The 21,020-nt window shown below is 29.8% G+C and overlaps 3 protein-coding genes across 5 annotated transcripts; 1 reads left to right on the top strand and 2 right to left on the bottom strand.

Annotated features, from left to right (window-relative positions):
- LOC114421042 (mitogen-activated protein kinase homolog MMK2-like) lies at window positions 1–3,551 on the top strand. Of its 2 annotated transcripts, XM_028386811.1 has the most exons (6): window positions 4–466; window positions 562–691; window positions 1,415–1,552; window positions 1,988–2,320; window positions 2,707–2,890; window positions 3,007–3,551. In XM_028386811.1, exons 1-6 carry the CDS (start codon window positions 282–284, stop codon window positions 3,177–3,179), a joined length of 1,143 nt encoding a protein of 380 aa, XP_028242612.1. In that variant the 5' UTR covers window positions 4–281; the 3' UTR covers window positions 3,180–3,551. The 2 variants fall into 2 exon arrangements, with proteins under 2 accessions (XP_028242613.1, XP_028242612.1); XM_028386812.1 differs by lacking the exon at window positions 1,988–2,320 and having other exon boundaries at window positions 1–466.
- A 242-nt stretch (window positions 3,552–3,793) lies between these two features.
- On the bottom strand, window positions 3,794–6,446 carry LOC114421041 (probable polygalacturonase). Of its 2 annotated transcripts, none has more exons than XM_028386808.1 (6): window positions 6,104–6,446; window positions 5,645–6,025; window positions 5,426–5,546; window positions 5,165–5,339; window positions 4,969–5,039; window positions 3,794–4,673 (listed from the first exon to the last, which is right to left on the bottom strand). In XM_028386808.1, exons 1-6 carry the CDS (start codon window positions 6,167–6,169, stop codon window positions 3,967–3,969), a joined length of 1,521 nt encoding a protein of 506 aa, XP_028242609.1. In that variant the 5' UTR covers window positions 6,170–6,446; the 3' UTR covers window positions 3,794–3,966. The 2 variants fall into 2 exon arrangements, with proteins under 2 accessions (XP_028242609.1, XP_028242610.1); XM_028386809.1 differs by having other exon boundaries at window positions 5,645–5,989; window positions 6,104–6,443.
- Window positions 6,447–11,003: 4,557 nt separating this feature from the next.
- On the bottom strand, window positions 11,004–12,189 carry LOC114423911 (protein SPIRAL1-like 5). The gene is made up of 2 exons (XM_028390818.1): window positions 11,948–12,189; window positions 11,004–11,507 (listed from the first exon to the last, which is right to left on the bottom strand). Exons 1-2 carry the CDS (start codon window positions 12,134–12,136, stop codon window positions 11,433–11,435), a joined length of 264 nt encoding a protein of 87 aa, XP_028246619.1. The 5' UTR covers window positions 12,137–12,189; the 3' UTR covers window positions 11,004–11,432.
- Window positions 12,190–21,020: the final 8,831 nt, after the last annotated feature.

Below are 21,020 nucleotides of genomic sequence, written 5' to 3'. Positions count from 1 at the left end.
CTACTTTTTTCCTTTTTGATACGTTCTACAACCACTTTATGTGTATGTGTCAAAATTATCTTATAACAGATGCATGTTTGGTCTATGAACGTAAGTATCTCTATATTTTTTTAATACTAATTGGGTGGAAGGTAGTAGTATTTACACGTACATTCCCATCATCAACTAATAAACTCGACCTGTGAAAAATGCTATTTGCTGCTCGCTATTGGGTGGCTTAGCTTTTGTAAATTTGATTGGAAAGGTTAAGACCCTTTGCTCGTTGAGTTGCAAACTTGAACATGACCACAAAAGGGTCAAGCTCTTCTGCTGCTTCTTCAGCTTCAGGGGATGCTAAAATCAAAAGGGTTCTCACCCATGGTGGTAAATACGCACAGTACAATGTGTATGGAAACTTGTTCGAGGTGTCTTCCAAGTATGTGCCTCCTATTCGCCCTATTGGTAGAGGCGTTAATGGCATAGTCTGGTAAGTGTTTTATTTCCTTCTTCAAATTTAAATGCATAAATTTGATATTTGCTTAGAAATGATTTTATGTTCACTTGAACAATGTTTCTTTTCAGTGCTGCTGTTAATTCCGAAACACACGAACAAGTTGCAATCAAGAAGATCGGCAACGCATTTGACAATATAATTGATGCTAAGAGAACATTGAGAGAAATCAAGCTCCTTCGTCACATGGACCATGATAATGTAAGTGCTCACCTCTATGTACCCCTGCAAAGTGAGGACATGGTTTTTCAAATAGTATAATATTTTCCAAGTAATCATGATGCAATTGTTTTTATAAATTCGTATGATATTATTAATCTCTTATATATTGAGTGCATATGTTCCTTCTGAGCTATCACAGCTGAAATTAATGGCCTCAATAAGTACTTAAGATTTTCCTCGCCAGCAGTACTGGGGGTCGAGTGAGAATTTTTTTAGTGTTCTATATATTTCAATTTCTCCTAATAATATCAGAGTACTCTGCCTATAAAATTAAATAAAAAGATATCAAACTATTCTATGGGAATGCCGTCAATGGAATGTTAAACATATTTTAGAACTGACAAACCCTGAAGCTAATTTCCTTGTAATACAATTTTTTTTTTTTCAAAAACTGTTATTGGCAAGAAAGATAGTATCAAATATAGATATGAACGGCAAGAGATGATTTGTCTTTTTTCGTATCCTCTTCGACAAGCATCTTGTAAGAAAACTATTTTATACATACATACGTGTGTGTAGATAGATGGATAACGTAGATGTAAATATAGACAGATAAATATGTAGTGTGTGAGAGAGAATTTATCTAATTCAATTTAATTTGATCTCCTATTGTCCGTTTGTCTACATTTCTGAAGCTTGTTCTCCATTTACAATTACCTTTTTGTTTTTTTAATTACTTAAAATTGCTATCATCTTTCACAGATTATTGCCATCAAGGATATCATACGACCCCCCAAAAAGGAGACCTTCAATGATGTGTACATTGTTTATGAATTGATGGACACTGATCTTCATCATATAATTCATTCTGACCAACCTCTTAGTGAAGAACATTGTCAGGTTTGGCTCAAATGATACTATTGGATCTGAATTACATGCTATTTTCAAGCAACCTTGTCTTTGTTATATTTTCTAACATAACAATATCTACCTCTTGTTATAAATAAAAATAGATAGCCCTCCGACCCTTCTCAGATGGTAGCAGTTTGTAGTTTAAATGTTTGAATTAAGAACAGGCCTTGACGTTGGATTAAGATCATAAAGTATAGACTTAGTGTATATTCTATGAAAGTCAATGGTTTGAGGATATCTTTTCCATTACAGTGACACATATTTTGCTAATGCTAACTCAAAGAGCTATTGCAACTTAGGTCTTATCTTTTGACATAAGAATCTCACTCACAAATTCACCCCAAAAAATATTTTTTTTGGCTTGCTGCTTTTAACTGAGTTTGAAATTAAGCATTGAATTTATATTTGAAGAAACTTGTGCAGTACTTCTTATACCAGCTGTTACGGGGGCTTAAATATGTTCACTCGGCTAACGTTTTGCACCGTGACCTTAAGCCCAGTAACTTACTAATGAATGCAAACTGCGACCTTAAAATTGGGGACTTTGGTTTGGCAAGGACAACATCTGAAACGGATTTCATGACAGAGTATGTTGTCACACGATGGTACCGTGCCCCAGAATTGCTCCTTAATTGTTCTGAGTATACCTCTGCAATTGATGTTTGGTCTGTTGGGTGCATACTTGGTGAAATTATGACCAGAGAACCCTTGTTTCCTGGCAAAGACTATGTTCACCAACTAAGGCTTATAACGGAGGTATGGTTTTGGTGCTTCCAATTTTGGTTATGCTCTGCTGAAGCATGTAAAGTTCTTAACTAACAGTTTAACAGGCATGCAGCACTGTCAGTGTGTAAAAGTTTACCAGTTAGAAATCTTTTTTATTAGTTATTATAACAATCTCAGACTTATCATATGATAATTTATAGTTAGATGATAATGTTAAAGGTCATCGGTGCATATATTATTTATTCTTTAACTAATGTATATTACATTACTTATATCTGTCAAAAAAATGTATTACCATTATTGTTGTGAATTTATGAGAGAAATGCATATACACTGATTTTATAGTTGCGTGTAAATTAATCAATGGCTATAAATTGTAACTCAATTCATACATTTTTTTTTCTTTGGCACAAAAGTTATTAGGTTCACCTGATGATGCAAGCCTTGAATTTCTCCGAAGTGATAATGCCAGAAGATATATTAGACAGCTTCCACAGTACCGGAAGCAAAAATTCTCGACCAGATTCCCTAACATGTTGCCTAAGGCATTGGACCTGTTAGAAAAGATGCTGATCTTTGATCCAAACAAACGCATTACTGGTAAGCATTCTTATAGAATTTTGAGCTTCAATGCAGGTTTATAGTTTTCATAGTAAAATACTATAAATGGTATCATTTGTTTCATGTTTATGTGGTATTTTTCATTTATTTTGCAGTTGATGAGGCATTATGTCACCCATATCTTTCATCACTTCACAACATCAATGATGAGCCAGTCTGTCCCAGGCCATTCAGTTTTGATTTTGATCAGCCAACATGCACCGAAGAGCACATGAAGGAGCTCATTTGGAAGGAATCAGTGAAGTTCAATCCAGATCCACCATGCTAGTAATTCTTTCTTATTTGTATAAATGTAACAAGATGAACCTCTTTCCCCTTAAATATATTGCCTGCGCATCCCCCAGATGATTTGCTAGAGACAAATTGAAGTTCTCTTCCTTGTAATCTAGTTCTAGTTCTAGTTCTAGACCGAGAAGGATATGGAAACAAATTTCTCCTGGAAAATGGGTAAATGTTAGAAATCCAGTTGGATGTTACAGGCCTTTATAAGAGTAATAAAAAAGCTGTGTTGTATTGTGCTCGCTCAAGTTTGCTTTGGGAGGAATAGGGTGTCACGGAGCCTCTCTCTTATTTCATGACAATTATCTTTCAATGTCACTTTCCAGCTTCAGTGTTTACATATATGACACCGTTTGTTACATTACAAGTCTAAGATACTTGGCTATCACGTTTGGTGATTGGTGATTCTTCTTGTGAACTGGTTGAGTGTGGCAAAGTGTTATGTTAAAGTAACACTAAAGAGTTGTAATCAATAAGTCTGCATAATGAAACTATTTGGCTTTTGAATGCAGCAATAGCAATCAAAAAATTGTTTGCTCGTTACTTCTACCTATTTATGTTTCACAAGGTTCACGCAAAAAAAAAAAAAAAAGAGAATTTCACTAGAAGACGACTAAAATGTGTATTTAACTATTTATTATAGACTCATTTCTGTATCATTGTTGTCATTGCCTTGTTCAGAGTCTTTACAAGTACACTATTTTAAATACAATTTTTGAAGTATTACATTGCTTTGGATTGTTCCCTTGAACTTAGTCATTCCTTTTACACTATCATCATAAGTTCCTTCTGTAAGTGCACGTTTGAACCTTGATATCTTCGATGGGCAAACTTTCTTCTGGGAAGGTGCATGCCCCAATCTTCTCTTCTCCTTGGTCAGGCAACAGATCACAAGGCGCAGGAGTCACATCACTTGAAATCCCAGCAATATCAGTGCAAGTCCATGGAACTTTTTTAGCCTTCTTTGCCAGTTGAATGGTTACATTGGATATGCATATACCTGTGAAGGGGTCCCCAGATATACCCTCCAACCTTGCAGCCATAGTGACATTCTCAGCAACCATATCGCGATAATTAATGTTCTGAATCACAGGAAGTGCATTAGGATCATAGTTGTCATCAGCATGAGACCCGTAATTTCCTGTCATCCAAAATGCCCATTTCATGGTTTTCATGGTCATTCTTCTAACAAATATGTCCTTGACATAGCCTCCTCTTCCTACAGCAGTTTTGATCCTGACCCCTGATTCTGTATTGATGGCTACAATGTCCTCAGCCCTCATATCCTGAATCCCACCAGACATTTCACTCCCTAAAGCAATCGCAGCACTGAATGGAGAAATACAAGTGAGTCTTCTGATTACAAGCTGCTTTGTTGGCATTCCATAAGCTATACCATACTCATCCCAACCACTCTTCACAGCAACACAGTCATCCCCGGATACAATGTAACAGTCCTCAATTCGTGTGTCTGTGCAAGAATCTGCATCAAAACCATGAACCTTAGTCAATCTGGCCAACATGTAGCTCTGGACTATACTATATCACCAAATTACTACTAGCTACTTGGTAAGGGTACATGGTTCTTGTAGTTACGCAGTTCGTCACTTTTTACAGGATTACTAATTTACTACATCTCTACGTGACTTCCTATCAAGAGAATGCGGTACGTGGTATGGTGAATTTGGTACATGATATGCATGATTATTTATAGAATTATGTAACTGAGTTGTATAGTCTAGGAGAGTATATGGAGATATTTTTGTTTTGTAACTTACCCGGGTTGATTCCATCTGTATTTGGGGATGTCACAGGAGCAAGAATTGTGATTCCTTGAACAACAACGTTGCTGCATTCAATTTCTTAAATTAATTAGAAAACACGAAACATTTAGTAAATTTCCCCTGCAAGTAGTCCGTAGAGTCAATTATTAAAGATAAAATAGACAGAGCAAATAGAGAAAAAAGAATGAACCTGCTGTATATAGGATGGACATTCCATGATGGAGAATTAACCAAAGTGAGATTGGATATCTGAACATTATCTGAGTACATAATTTCAACCAGGTAAGGACGGGTGTACTTGAGCTCACCCTTGTGGAATTTTTGCCACCACAGATCACCTTGTCCATCTATTGTGCCATTGTCCCCTAAAAACAAATTTGAATTCAAGAATTAAAACAAGCAAATTCTTAGTTGGAATAATTCGTAATCCCAAAACCTTGAGTTTCATTACCAGTTATGATTACATCAGTGAGGTTGGTTCCAAAAATCAGGCTGCTAAACCTTCCACCTTGTGTGTCCCTCCCTCTACCATAAGATGGCAAGGGATCAATCACTGGCCAGTCATTCTCATCCTAATACCATAGTTTCAAAATTACACAATGTCAATACACTTAAATATCATTAAGTGAAGAATAACATAACATTAGCAAGGGTTAAGACATTATTAGACCTGAGAGGCAAGAATTACAGCATCCTTGTGTAGGAATAAAGTGAAATGGCTGGTGAGATTGAAGCTGCCAGTTAACCATTTTCCTGGGGGAACATAAAGTTGAGAACCACCACTTGCTGCATACTGACTCAGATTCTCTATGGCAGCCTGAAAGGCTTTAGTGTTCAAAGTTGTTCCATCACCAACCCCTCCAAATTCTTCCAACGAGGCACTGTAAGCTCTGCAGCTCATAGCACAATACTCAAAGTAGTCCAGAACGGGAGCCCTGCGACTCTCTACTATAGCCAGGTTTGGCAAACCAACCAAGAGAACACATAATAATAACAACAACAACACATCCATGACCTGCCAAATTTCACATTTCAAGTAATTCACATGCATCTGAAGATGTCAAAGTAGATTTTGTTGTACTTAATGCTAGGAAAGAAAGATGAGAGTAAAATGGAATGGTTCTTGTACCTGAATTCTTTTGGAGGGAGAACAGATGCGGCGTTGAGCTATTGGTATGGTTTCATAGGGACACATTGTAGGTAAACATATGTGTGTGTGTATATATATATATATATATACATATAATAATTATTAAGCATTATATTTTGCTTTCATTTTGTGCTACCCCACATAATATATTTCTTATTTGTCATGTGAATGCGATAACAGGAACGTGTCTTGTAAGGTGATGTTAAGTTTTTCTGGATTCAATTCGATAGTGTGTGAAAGCAGAGATGAAGTTTGAACAGAATTACTCATCCCGTTCTTAAGTTTTAGTTGGAATTTGTGAAGTCTAAGCTATAAAAGAACGCAGCCTTATTGTCAAGATTGTGTTACTACATTATATATATTTCTGTCCGTATGCAAGCTTGAAGTATCTACTGTCGGAGACATATAGTTTCAATTACACATAGATCTACCAAATTAAAATAAATAAATTAAATGTTTTCATTATTAAGTTCGAAGTCTGATCATTATTAGTGTTGAGCGCACTGCAAAAATATATATAATCTACTATACTAACATATTTATGCAATGGCACATTGGCACAAGGCCAATCTACTAATTTCAGTTCCACCTTCTTTTGCCTTCCATTTTTGAAGCTAATTAATTTTTTGTTTCTTTTATGTGTGTGGTTCACCTTCTCTAGTCTCCCACTTACTTGCAAGGACAAATATCATGCATGTCACTTAGAAAAAGTTTTAAGTGGAGCACAGAAGAGTGGCGTAGGCGATAGACCATGTTGTAGTGTGCATCAACCAGTGTCTTTTCTTCCACTACATACAAAATATACACACATGACTTATCTGCCACTATTCTTCATTGGTGGGCATTATTACATTTGATATCATCCACTATTATCTTTATCCTTAAATTTTTAATAATGTTAATATAGAATAAAAGTAAATTGAGTGCAAGTGTGTGTGTGGTGTGGAAGATGGGATCATAATGTTAGTATAGTTTCCCATGGCTGAAAATCGGTTATTGGGTGGGAAATAGCATTCTTTTGTTGGGGGAGGAGTGGCCCACATGGTCACGGAACTTTGTCAGAACATGTCTGCATTACCTTCCATTGCCAATCACGTGAATGTCTATGTCGACGTCACCAACTTCACGGGCCAAACTTCCTTTTCTTGAGGGAAAATTTTTGTCCACTTTTCCAAGTACTCTTATTATCAACATTATTATTTTTTACACAAATTTCTATTATACTTTTTTAAAATTTATTTTCATCCTATAACCGCTTTTTATCCTATATTTCTTTATCTGCTTATCCCATTTCAATGTCTTGAAATCCTAAATTCTGTAAATTTAGTGCAACTTGGGTTGACGACAAATTTTCTTGGCATATAATGATTTGTAATAATTTTGGTTTTTTAATCACTTCTTCAAATCACATTAGTTCAATTGATGCACTCTATATAGTCATATCATTTCGACTTTTGAGTGGTGTTTTTTTTTAAAGAAAAAAGTCACATCATTTTATTAGGTACATGTGATGTTTGCACGTATATAGAGACTAATTTAATCCATTTTTATTTTACATATAAAGATTAAGTTAAGAATTCACAATATGTATAAAGAGTGAATTATATGTTTAATCTTATTTTTAAAATCAAATAAAGTATGTATTTGTGTATCATTCACTCTTTAATGTTATTATTGTTGGAGCAATTGTTGTTGTTTGATAAATCAGAAGCATCACTAGAGTTAAAGATTATGGATGCCATGTTATTGGGCTTGGCCCAGTAAAAAGTATTGGTATATTTTTAATGCAAAATACCTTCTTTTTTTTTTCTTTTTCTTTATGATCTCTAATGTGATTACCTTTCAATGAGACCAGATTTATTTGAAGCTCGATCTTAGATGAGCTAATATTTTTTTTCTTTAGGTCCAGACAGAAGGATAGGTCAATCTCGTTTTGTTGCAATTCTATATTCACTTAAATCGATCACCTAAAACTTACAGTAAATAAATTCTCTACACTGTGTCTGTCAAAAAAAAAAAAATCTCTACACTGTGCACACCAAAGCATGACACCTGGTCGTTATTTTTATCCATTTTGGAAATTACCTTCCAGAACGAAAGATAACTTATTCAAAAAGTTAATTTTCGGAACCATTTTTTTGTTATTATGTTATCCCATTAGGCTTTCCAGTTTCCACCACTTTAGCATAATTAATTACAAGACATCTCAAACCAAGCTCTTCATTCTGTAACTAATATCTGTGGCCTTATTTATTTTTGAAATAAATTACTGTGGCCTTGTGCGCTCCTCATGCGCCATTTTTACTTGACATGTTACTATCTATTTTGTGTAATTGAGAATGAGAGCATTTTTATTCCTACAACTTAGAGTGCATAATTTTTGCTAGAACATAGTTGCTTCTCAAACGACTCGACATACTTTTTTTTTTATATAAACTCTTTCTCTGCTACTATATTACTTTTTCATCATATGCAACTAAACAAGCAATGGTATCTTAATTAAAAATTAAATATAAAGTCCAAAAGATGCTCCTAAATTGAAACAAAGCGACCAACAATGCACCAAAACTCACCTAAACTTTTAATGCACCAAAACAAGAAATTGAAACAAAGCGTGACGACACATACTAGAAACTTATAAAAAGCGTGGGGATACATACTAGAAACTTATAAAACCACGTCAAATTTATCAACAATGTAAAAGCCGCAAATTTAATTTATTCAACTAAGCTGCAAGTTATAACTTACAAGTTACAATTTTTGTTTTGTTCAATAGATCATTGGTAGGTAATATCCGGCACTTACACAAGTACTCAGATGCTAATAAACACATTATAACAGTGCACGACAATGGTTAAAACATTTTTCTTAACGTGGGTAAACGTTCAGCCATGCATGTTAAAAAAAAATGTGGTCAATTAATTAATTACCCGTTGCCACGATTGGACGCTAACCTTTTCTCTTACAAAAAGAAACTACATCTATAATTTCCACAAAATCATCCTGAAGAAAATTTTCCATTAAACTAATGAAAATATTTAAATATAAATACATGAAAAAAAATCTATGCCAAATAAGTAGTTAACTATAACACCATTATTGTCAAATAGTTCAGAACTAGTTAGCTCGATAAACTTAATTTCTAAATTAATAAATTAAGCCTGACTGAAAATTAAACTCATTTATTAATTAAATAATTTTAACTTAAGTTGAGTTTAGATCGACTTATATTTTATTCATGAAATTGTGTATGTAAATATATGAGTATAATGATGATATTTATCTCTAAATTATTTTATTTTGACTTAATTTTAGTTCGTGTAATCTAATTCTTATTGAATTAAGTTACATTAGATTCAATTTGACTTATATTTTAACCCTAATTGTCAACATGCATATGAGTGATTATTATATTCTTTTTAATGTTGAAAGTTAATTTGATTTCTCCATTATAATGAATGCTAATTAAATAGAATAAGTATAAGAGTAGGTATCTCGCAAAAACTTTAATGTACAGTATATTAATATAATTAATTCCATTAACTTTAAGCACAGTATATTAATACAATTGATTCTATTATAATTAATTGTTGTTGAAAACTCTAGCAGAAAACTATCTTAAATGAGAAATTATTAACTGATTTATGATCATGTTATTTATGATGTTGATTAATTACCATGTGACATATGGATAATCAAATATGTATCATTAAATTAAAAATATATTAAGTAATTATCTAATAAGAATTAATTCTACTATCTCTTAATTTAAGAGATTTTAATTAATTTAAAATATTAAATTATTTATGTCATGATAATTTGTTCAGGATGAATAACTCTTTTAAAGTTAAAGTAAGTTAATATGTTCTCAATACAAATTTTTTCCTATAATTATTTCACTAAGAAATTGAAATTTATGTAAATCTAAGTTTCTAAACAGTTATAATTCATGTAGTAATAAGACGTAATGCATTAGGGATTGTTTGTTTCTTCTAATTCTCTGAGACATAAACATATGGTTTAAATTTCCATTATTTTAAAGAGTACTGTAAATTGATTAATTGTTTTGTCCCCCTCAAATCCCAGGAAAAATAGAAGGGAAAAAGAACATCCCAACAGTGCCGCACCACTCATAAACACCTGTGAGTTGGCATTAAAATAAAATATCCTTTTATTTAATATTATAATATAATATATATATATATATATATATATATATATATATATATATATATTATTCCACATACATAATGGTCAAATGGATGGTTATTACGGTACGTGTATCACTGCTCATCCAAGCACATCAAATATATATGGCCACATGAGAGAATAACGAAGTGTGTGGGGTGTCCGATGAATAAACGATGAGGAGGATTTCATGAAGACAACAGAAAGCACCCCAACGAGTTGTAAGCTCTTAATAAACTTGATGCATGGTTCTTAATTATAACTTAAAAGTTTAGTGATTGTGACGATGAAGAGAGTTAACTAAATCGAAGTTAGATCATCAACGTAAAATTAAAATTCAAGTGTTAATCATTGGCTAATTACTATATATCTTGACAAACAAAAGTGAGAACTGGATCATAATTAAAGGATACATTAAAACCAATATGCAATAGTGAATCAACCTTACAGAAACTCCGCAAAGTTCAGGCAATATATATAGTACAACTCAGAAAGTTGCATTGTGGAAAAAGAATGTTTCTAGCTAGCTAGCTTTTAATTAATTAATATAAAGAATATAGTATATATGTTGAATTAAAAAAGTTCAGTGTGAAATATTGAATTTGAATAATATATATATTGTGAGAAAGATCAACCAACATAAAACTGAAAAGGAAATATCCATCTCTTATTTAGTTTGTTGAAGCATATATAGTAGAAATAGTACTTGCATTCCTTTTTCTTGGTAGCTAGCTAGAAAGCCCAATGATCGAATTTATTAATAACTTGCAACCAAGCTAGCACAAGGCGTGCGAAAGATAAGAAACAAGATAAGGAAGCTGCAGACCTGAGCTTAATGCAACCCGTAGAAATCAAAGAACAACACCCACCCAATGCCAACATAACAATTAATAAAAGCCACACTTTAACTAGCTAGGTACCATAGAAAGCCCACAGTACATACAGTAATGATAAACACCCACCCAATCAACGTACATAACCCACGGCCTCATACGATATCTACTTTTAAACATATGCAATAACTTGGTTGTTGATACTCCTTTTCAGAGGCACCAATATGCAGTACTATCAGGGAATTCGATATATCGATCGAGATAATAAAATGAAAACATGATCGATATCACTTGTCTCCGAACAAGTATCCAAGCGATGAGTGTCCACCTGGAACCGATTGAACTTTTGTCGATGGACGATTCTGATTCATTATTAAAAGCATTGATAAAAAAGAAACCAAGATTATTAATTGAATGTCTAACTAATAAATAAAGGTTAAATTGGTCACTATACTTTTATGGTTGTTATTTTTTTAATTTTTATAGTTTATATTTTAATTCTCTTTTACTCTCTCTAGTTTAAAAGTATTTTTTTTAGTTTATATAGTTTACATTTTAATTTTCTTTTTAGTCTCTCTAATTTAAAAATTATAGAGACTAAAAAAGTAAGCATCATAAAACTATAAAATTAAAAAAATCACTTTTAAAATTATAGGACTAAAGAGAATTAAAATATAAATTATATAAACTAAAAGAACTACTTTCAAACTATAGGAACTAAAAAGATAATAATCATAAAACTATAAGGATGGAATGAATAATTTAAACATAAATAAATAAATTGAGAAATATTAAAGCTTACGGTGAGAACGTTTCCCAGGTGTTGGCCTTGACCAGTAGGGGGATTGTGGTTGTTATCGATGTCAATTCCATAAGGTGGCAATGGATATGAAACTGTCTTTGGGGGAGGAGGCTTTGGCTGTTCTTCTGATCCAAAGAGGTAATTTAAGGAGCTTTGGCCACCACCACTGCTTTCACCTCTACTACTCATGCTACCTAGCTATTTCACTGATTGATTATTCAAGGCAAACACCAGAAGGGGTAGCCCTAGATATATATACACTGCCCAGCCTCCTACCTACTTCAATTACTTACCAGACAAACTAGAGTGTAATTAATTTTATGCCTGCTGTAAGAATGTTTTAGCTAGATAGATATTTTTTTCTTCTAATAAGAAAGATCCAAATCCTACGTTCACTGAGAGATAGTACTCACATAATATAAGTAAAAGTTAATTTTTATTCTATTAACTAACTTTTTAGAATTGAATTAAATTTAAAAAATATTTTTGTTTGTTTGCAGTAAAAGGAAGCTAAAAAAATGATGAGATTCATACCTTTATATTTAATTTAATTTAAATTTTTGTACCTCAATTTACTTATTTCATTTCACACTATCAAATACTCTAATTAAGTATATGGGATTTTTAATTTTAATTGTTTTACAAAGGAGAGTGGCCAGGTGTCATAACCAGACTCGGGAGGACATGTTTGATGCGAGATGTCACCAGTCCTCCTCATCACGTTCCCTTTTACTGCCTGATGGATCATGCGTGCATCTCTGCATAATATTCTAGTGGAAAGGGATTTGCCGCGCGATCACGGTTAGCAGAATAATAGGGAGCTGAAGCAAAAATATCATTCAACATACGGTGTCTATGTTTGAATTTAAGCAAATTCTTATCAAATATCCATAATTACCAAAAATATATTATGTTAATCAAATATCCATAATTACCAAAAATATATTATGTTAGATTATTAAGAAGAATTTTAGAAATATCTAGATTCATAATGAATTAATTAAATAAACGCAGCGTAATATGAATTTGTAGTTAACCGGTGATTTCATGATTTTTCCTCAACCTAACCTTTCATTATTTGTTAATAAGACCTTTGTAGCTATTTAGATGGGAGAAGAAGTCCTAACTTGATATATTAAGACCTTTCTTTACTTGTTAATAAGACCTTTTTATAATAGAGTTTACATTATTTCCTAATACGTCAATACCTAATTATCTAACGAACTAACTTAATTTGATTACATAAAATAAAACATATTACTGATAACTAATATAATTATCTTATAATATTAGTTCGCATTAATTATTAAAATAGAAAATTTCAATAAATGTATACTTTTAGTGATAAGAAGAAAGAATTAAAAAAAGTGATGAATGAAATAAATAAATAAAAATGATTGACAAACAATATAAAATATTCAATAACACTGGTAATATATTTTAAATTTGTGGACAACAATCTAAATTTAATTATCACACAATACATATTTAAAAAGAGACAATAAGATTTAAATATGACTAAATACAGTAAAAAAAAATTATCACATCATCAGTTCAAAATGTTAAAACTTATAAAAATATGTTTGAGGTTTATTTAAAAAAGAAAGATACAAAATACTACATAAGATAAATGCAAAAATTAAAATTAAGAAGAATTTTAAAAATATCTAGATTCATAATGAATTAATTAAATAAATACAACGTAATATGAATCCGTAGTTAACCGGTGATTTCATGATTTTTCCTCAATCGAAACTTTTTTTATTGTTAATAAGATCTTTGTAGTTATTTAGATGGGAGAAGAAGTCCTGACTTGATATATTAGGGACCATGATCTTTTTATAATAGAGTTTATATTATTTTCTAATGAGTCAATACCTAATTATCTAACAAATTAACTTAATTTGATTATATAAAATAAAACATATTAATGATAACTAATTAATATAATTGTCTTATAATATTAATCCATATTAATTATTAGAATAGAAAATTTCAACAAATGTATACTTTCAGTCATGAAAAGAATGAAATAAATAAATAAAAATCATTGACAAACAATATAAAATATTCAATAACACAACTTAATTGGTAATATATGTTAAATTTGTGGACAACAATCTAAATTTAATTTTCACACAATACATATTTAGAAAGACACAATAAGATTTAAATATGACTAAATACAGTAAAAAAAATAATCACATCATCAGTTCAAAATGTTAAAACTTATAAAAATATGTTTGAGGTTTATTTAAAAAGAAAGATACAAAATACTATATAAGATAAATGCAAAAATTAAAATTAAAGGTAAAATTGGTTGTCATTGTCAAGATAACATATCTTTAACTACGTGATCTGGTGCTGTAAAAAAAAAACTACGTAACTCGGTAATCATGTCATGGATGGAATTAATGTTATACAGTGTTCTACAAACTGCTCTCACCAATAACCTATAATGACATTATCCATTACACTAAATGCATGTAATGTCTCGCACAACAACAAAAAATAATATACTAGTGATTAAATTTATTTATTTTTCACTAACTCTGAAGTTACAAAAAATTTCATTCCTAATCTTAATTTGTTTTATGGTTATTGTTAATATTTATCACACAAAAAAAGTCATATACTAATGTTTCAACAATATATCAACTTTTATTTTATATATATATATATATATATATATATATATATATATATATATATATATATATATCATGAAGATCATACTTTCAGTATAACACATGCATGTCATATTTTATACATAATTTTATTAATACACATATATATAATATTGGCACATTAAATATTAGTATACTCAACGTTTATGTCCATACTAATAGTTTAATATATGTTAGATAAAGGAGATATTAACATAAATAAGTCTATCGCTTGATTTTATTTATTTGTTAATCAGTGAATGAATTTTTTTATTTGATCCGAATAAAATTATCTCCAATAAAAAATACCCACAATTTAGAAAAAGAATAGTAAATATTTTTTTTAATAATTGTTATAGATCATTTATGATATCAATAAAGAAATAAGGATAAAAATAACTGCATAATGAGTATAGTTTAATAAAAATAAGAACGGTTATACTGAAATTAATTTGGCTCCATGGGTGTGCCCAACTCTAAAAAACTGTTAATACACATTTCTGACACATTCTGTATTATAAGTGGGAATTTATTAGAAATCATTTTTTTTGAGATTTACTTCTTATTTAATAAATTTCTCATAATTAATTTTATAATTTTTAATTAAATTTTACTAATAATTAGTGTGCTAGAAAATACTATGTTGTTTCATATAGTTAATATTGGTATATCTTTCTAATAACTGTTAATTATGAGTATAATTTGGTGTTAAATTATAAAAAAAATTGTAATTTTTCTTTTTTAATTTTTTTTTTGAGCAAATAATTATTAAATTAACATCATTTAAGTTTTTGTGCATAGAATATTAAAAGTGATTGAAATATAGCCCATAAATGCAGTAAAAATTAAGGAAAACAAGCTAATTGAGAAAAGAAGTGTTAATTAAGGAAAGCAAGCTAATTGAAAAAAGAATGACTAATTAAGGAAAGAAAAAATAATTAAGAAAAGAAGACTAATTAAGAAAAACAGGAAAATAGAATAATTAAGAAAAGAATGACTAATTAAGAAAATCAGACAAATTCAGAAGTTTGCTAATTTGTACTTATAAAAGAAGAAGAGAGAAAGATGAGAAGACACACAAAAATTCGAATAGAATAAAATTCTTTATTTTTTCCTTCAATTCTCTTTCTTATCTTTATTTTTTACTCTTGATTAATTTATCTTCCTATCTATTTATGAATATTACTTTTGCATTATTCTTTTTGTGCTTAATATTATTGTTTTTTCTTGATATCCCATTTGCATGGTAAGTTTTAAGGGTAACGATGAGAAACATTATTTTCTAATAGAATTGAGAAATAATATATAAATGAAGTCATCACTAGATATATGTTGATATTTGTTTAATGTGTTATACATCTGTATTCTTATTGCAATTTACTATTTCAACTCTGAAAAGGGATCTGAAAGAAAAAAAATAGATAAATTAAGTTTTTTTGTGCGGGAGAACAAAGTTAGAGTATACTAATAGATGCACGTATAAATTGAAATAATTATAAATAGAGAAAAATCATTAATATTACATTAAAGAGCATCTTTGGTAGGCTAAGTTTTCAGCATTCTCATCTTCTTCTGAATCTTCTTCTATCATATTATTGGATTTTCTTATTTTTTATATCTTTAATTAATTAATTAAAATTCATGTTTAATTCTTTTTCTTGTTTGATTTAATTTTTAGTAATTTAATTTATTGTTTTTTACAACCTTTTTAATTATTTTTTTAATTAACTATTCATCTACTTAAGTACAAACAAAATTTACGTGAATTCAACACTCGGACTTCCATTTTAATTTTATCGAATTGATGCACTTGTCAATTCATCAACACTTTCCCACTTAAGTACAAACAAAATTCATGTTTAATTAAAATTCATGTTTAATTCTTTTATTTGAGTAGTTATGTATAGCTATCTCAATAATACAAACACTTCATTAATAACTCATTTTTTTTTATTTCTCCTCATGTCCCGCTGTATTAATTATCATATTTATATTTCTCTATTTCTATCTCTTGTTTTTCCCTCTACGTATGTATACTAGCAAGCATGAGAGTGTACGTATATATTTTTTTGGTATAATGAGACATGATATGTTATAATTACATTGGCAATTGAGAAAATAACGGCCAATAAAATATACCCTTTAACATATTTTTTCATATACTTTTTACTATTAATTAAAAATTATTAAAAGTTACACTAAATTACATCTAATAGTTAAAAATTTATTTCGAAGAGTATATTAAATAACGTGTTATTAATTTGCCCCTATGTTTAAAGAATAATATGTTTTTGTGATGATAAATGTATTGGTTGTACTATCAAGTGGCTCGGAGAAGTTGCTGATATGTGTAGAGGATCACATGTAATTAGATCACATTGCATAAAACTATTTTTTTAAGATCATAAATATTCCTCATATATTCCTAATTATGAGATAATTTTATTTGAGTTAAATAAAATTATTATAAAAATTAAGTTCTTTATCATTAGTCATTTAATATAATTATATAATCAGGACTCAATTAAAAATTATTTATAAAATTAAAATAATTTTACGATAATTAATCCGAAAACAATGATTGTTAATAGAAAAAGTGCAAATAATGTCATTTTGGGGGTGAATTGTCATTCATGAAGCAGGGTCAGGTGCTTGGGCTTAACTTGACGTTGTGGATGTGAGACATTAATGGTGTTAAATCGTGATAATGATCAGTGCCATTAACCTAATAAGCTTTAATAAAGAGAGTAGAAAGTGTGAAATAATCGTGGATTTTGCGGTGGATTTGTAACTATTGATGGTTTGTATTCCCTCGAAAGAAGAGAGTGCATATAAACATTAGAGTTCGGTTGGCAGGGATCTTGTAGGGCACATGAAAAACAACCAAGGGGTCAACCAAACGTGAAAAGTCTTTTTCATGGCAGCCTAGCTACAATGTTTTTGTCAACTATCACAATCAGCTTAGTCACTATGCCTACACCTCGTACTAATCATTTCCTCATTTCAACCTAGGTAAATCACCAACTAGGGCTTGAACATACAAAACACATTGATGAGGCAAGTTTAATGTAAATATGTTTATATATATCTTTAACAGTTTAACTAAATAGCAATTATTTTAAATATGATTTTTAAAATAATTAAGTATAATAAAAAACAAAGATATATATTACCATATGTGACAACGTATAATTGGATAGTAAAAAAAAATACACTATCCGTATATTATAACTAATTTAGTTTCCATTTGTTTTGTTCTGTTTTATTTATTTGGTTAGTTATGTGTGGTTCGCCAATAATGACAATTCACCCGCCACTTAACTTTGGAGACACGATCTAGGAATGTATTCATCCAAGCTTAACATCGTGTTTAGAAGGCTGGAAAATTTGGAGAGAAATAAAATAAAAATATTAATCTTTTTAATTTTATTGAAGAGAAGAAATATAAAAAATGATTTTTTTTTTGTGTAGTCTAGTTAAAAAAAATCTCTAAATTGGCGTGAAAGTTGGACAAAGAGTTTCTATTTTCCAATTTTGTCTTAGGTAATTTAAAAATTAAATATGTTTTATGAATAAAATCATTTAATGTTAAAATAATATAACAGAATGTATATACTTGTTTGGGATTAAACTCAATATTTTTAATTTGCCGTTAAAACTATGTTTTTTTTATACAATTTGTTCATTTGTATTAACCCTCTCTTTTATTCATCTAAATATAATAGAAGGAAACTTCTTTGGTTTTTTCTTATTTCTATCCATCTAATTAACATATATTTTACAATTTATTTTTCTTTTATTTTTGCACAAATTAAATTTAATCGTTTTTAGTCGGATCCAATCATGTATCATTCTAAGCTTAGCTCGCAAAAGTCAATACAAACTAGACTTTCATTAAGCTCAAATTTCATTTTAGAAGTTGAAATTGAATATATATTTTTTGACTTAACCCATTATAGCCCAGGACTTGGATTGAATCCTCTGCATGTCTAATGAAATGCAGGGCACAAGCTTTGAATTTTTAGCCTAAATTAAATTTGGATTTTTTAAACCCATTCGATCATGATCTAAATGCTTAAGATTCAAAAGTTCATAAAAAACTTATATATTTTTGTTCTTTTTTCTCTCACTCCATATCCTCTTATCACAACTTTATGTCAAGAGTGTGACATCTTTCTAATGAACTTGTTAAAAAAATTGTAAGATTGATAACAAATTTAATTTTTAAAACTAGAAATAGAAGGAGAAACTAATTTAAGTTTAATTTTGTAAAATTTAAAAACTTTAAACAATAAACTACACCGAACAAGATTTTAAGGCTTTGTTAACTTTTAACTCAGGAATGATTTTATGTAACTAAAGATTAAAAAAATATATGTAAAAAGAAATACTTGTAACATAAAACTACAATATTTTTTTTGTAACATAATTAATTTTCACTATTGATTAGTTAAATCGGTCCTAAGAAATGATGTTAACAAATCTGGTAAAATTATAAGTTTGCCAGCAATCAAGAATTATTAGATTTTTTAGTAAAGCTCAAAACTAAAGTAAAAATGTTTAGCAAAACAACTTCATATCTATACAACATTTTATTTGCAACCACATTTTCGAAATTCTAAATTTGTTTAAATACCATCATTAATCAATGCAAATATAAATGGCAAAGTGGTCCTGCCGTCCTAAACTAGTGATGGTCTTGGGACAGTTTAATTGTGTTGGAAAGGTTCTTGTTGCTTGGCAATGATGAACCTCCAATTAAGAGATGAGATGGAGTACCTAGAAAAGCAAAACAAATTAACCTCTTTAAATATGAATTAGGATGTGAAGCTCTTTCCTTAAAAAAATTGATGTGAAGCTCTTCAATGAATATCTGGCTAGCTAGCTGGCTGTAAAATGTATTACTATCTGCATTCCTTTTATTTATCTACTTTTAAAAGATAATTTTGTTTTCAGTACTATTTATTTGTCTTTTTAAATTAATCTTCAAACAATATTAATTGATATTTTACCAACAAACATTCAATGCTTCTTTGACCAGATTTCCCCAGATAATTATACTCAGCAAGCTGCTCCTATTACGTCCTTTAGTGCTCCAACATAATTTTCCATGATGATTGGCATTACATAAACCTTAATAATTACATTTTTTTTGTTCTGTATTTATATTTTCTTATTTCTATTGCCACGAACGGAAACTGCAATATTAATGAGTGTTTGCTTAATTATATTATTCTGTGCTCCACATGCATGGAACTGGAATATATTATATATATATATATATATATATATATATATATATATATATATATCATAAAAGGAATTCTGAGATATGATTGATCGCGTGTGCACATATATATAACTGGATTAAAATCGTATGTGTGGAACAGTGGAAGTGTGGAAACATACAATAGCTAGGAATTTCATAATTAAATTACTGTGTGTTGATAATATCTTCCTTTTTGAAGAAAAAAAGTTTGATTGTACGTGCAGCTTTATGAGAGATCCAACACTTTCTTTGATAATAATTTGTATTTAAGAATCAAATGAACTATTTAGACATGAACATAGCACCTGTTAAAAGTACACTCAAGAATGTAATGATTTTATTCTAGTTTTCTTTCTGTGACAGATATCTCCCACCAAACACTACAATTTTTTTACCTGTAAGCTGGACCATGAAATGATGACAAAAGAGACAGAAAAAACTAATGGAGTGTCTCATATTCTCTCAGCTCTCCTACCTGGTTAGTTTCATTAGTCTGATTTGCCAATGTATGACAACTTTGACTAACGTGGAGATATTTTTACACTATTACACTATTTAATTAGTTTTTAATTAAAAATTATCCCAATTTTTTAATTAAAAATTATTAAATGATATAAAAATAGATGAAACTTAGTATTTCCTGAAGTTAGCATTTAAATTTTGATTTAAATATATATTGTAACAATATTTTCAGTTTTCTAGTTTTTATAAAAAATATTTATTTATGTTGTCCACATTTCAAGTTCACAAGACACTTGTGTCAGGTGTGAGGTACATGGAGGCAAAATAAAATAAAATGTACCTGCAAATTTTTTACCTACAAAGAAACAAGCTTAATTCTTTACCCGCTAATGCTATAGCAGTGCATCTGTATATAGTATAGCAGTACGTGCATTATTCTCATCTCCCATGAAAATGATGAAAACGATAAAGCAAAGCATACACCTTGTATTTGACATACTAACAAACATACAGGTTAGAAGAAAAGAACAATTGACTAATCTGATTACCAGGTACCAGCATTAAAAGAAATTAGAGTTTGTGTTCGGCCTTGTCGGTCATATTTGAATCCTTGCATCTGTTGTATTTAGTTAGGTTGAATAAGCTAATGTCCATTCAGTTATTGATGTATATCACT

Source organism: Glycine soja, chromosome 8 (genome assembly GCF_004193775.1).
Source record: "Glycine soja cultivar W05 chromosome 8, ASM419377v2, whole genome shotgun sequence".
Taxonomy (NCBI): domain Eukaryota; kingdom Viridiplantae; phylum Streptophyta; class Magnoliopsida; order Fabales; family Fabaceae; genus Glycine; species Glycine soja.
Note: the sequence above shows the minus strand (reverse complement) of the source record. Positions and strands in the feature narration are given on the sequence as shown.

Coding starts and splice junctions, on each gene's coding strand:
- LOC114421042 (XM_028386811.1), top strand. CDS start 282: ATGACCACAAAAGGGTCAAGCTCTTCTGCTGCTTCTTCAGCTTCAGGG. Junction 1,553..1,987: donor TTAGTGAAGAACATTGTCAG/GTTTGGCTCAAA, acceptor AAACTTGTGCAG/TACTTCTTATACCAGCTGTT. Junction 2,891..3,006: donor TCCAAACAAACGCATTACTG/GTAAGCATTCTT, acceptor TTTATTTTGCAG/TTGATGAGGCATTATGTCAC.
- LOC114421041 (XM_028386808.1), bottom strand. CDS start 6,169: ATGTGTCCCTATGAAACCATACCAATAGCTCAACGCCGCATCTGTTCT. Junction 5,340..5,425: donor CACTGATGTAATCATAACTG/GTAATGAAACTC, acceptor ATTTGTTTTTAG/GGGACAATGGCACAATAGAT. Junction 4,674..4,968: donor TACAGATGGAATCAACCCGG/GTAAGTTACAAA, acceptor GTTTTGATGCAG/ATTCTTGCACAGACACACGA.
- LOC114423911 (XM_028390818.1), bottom strand. CDS start 12,136: ATGAGTAGTAGAGGTGAAAGCAGTGGTGGTGGCCAAAGCTCCTTAAAT. Junction 11,508..11,947: donor ACCTGGGAAACGTTCTCACC/GTAAGCTTTAAT, acceptor ATAATGAATCAG/AATCGTCCATCGACAAAAGT.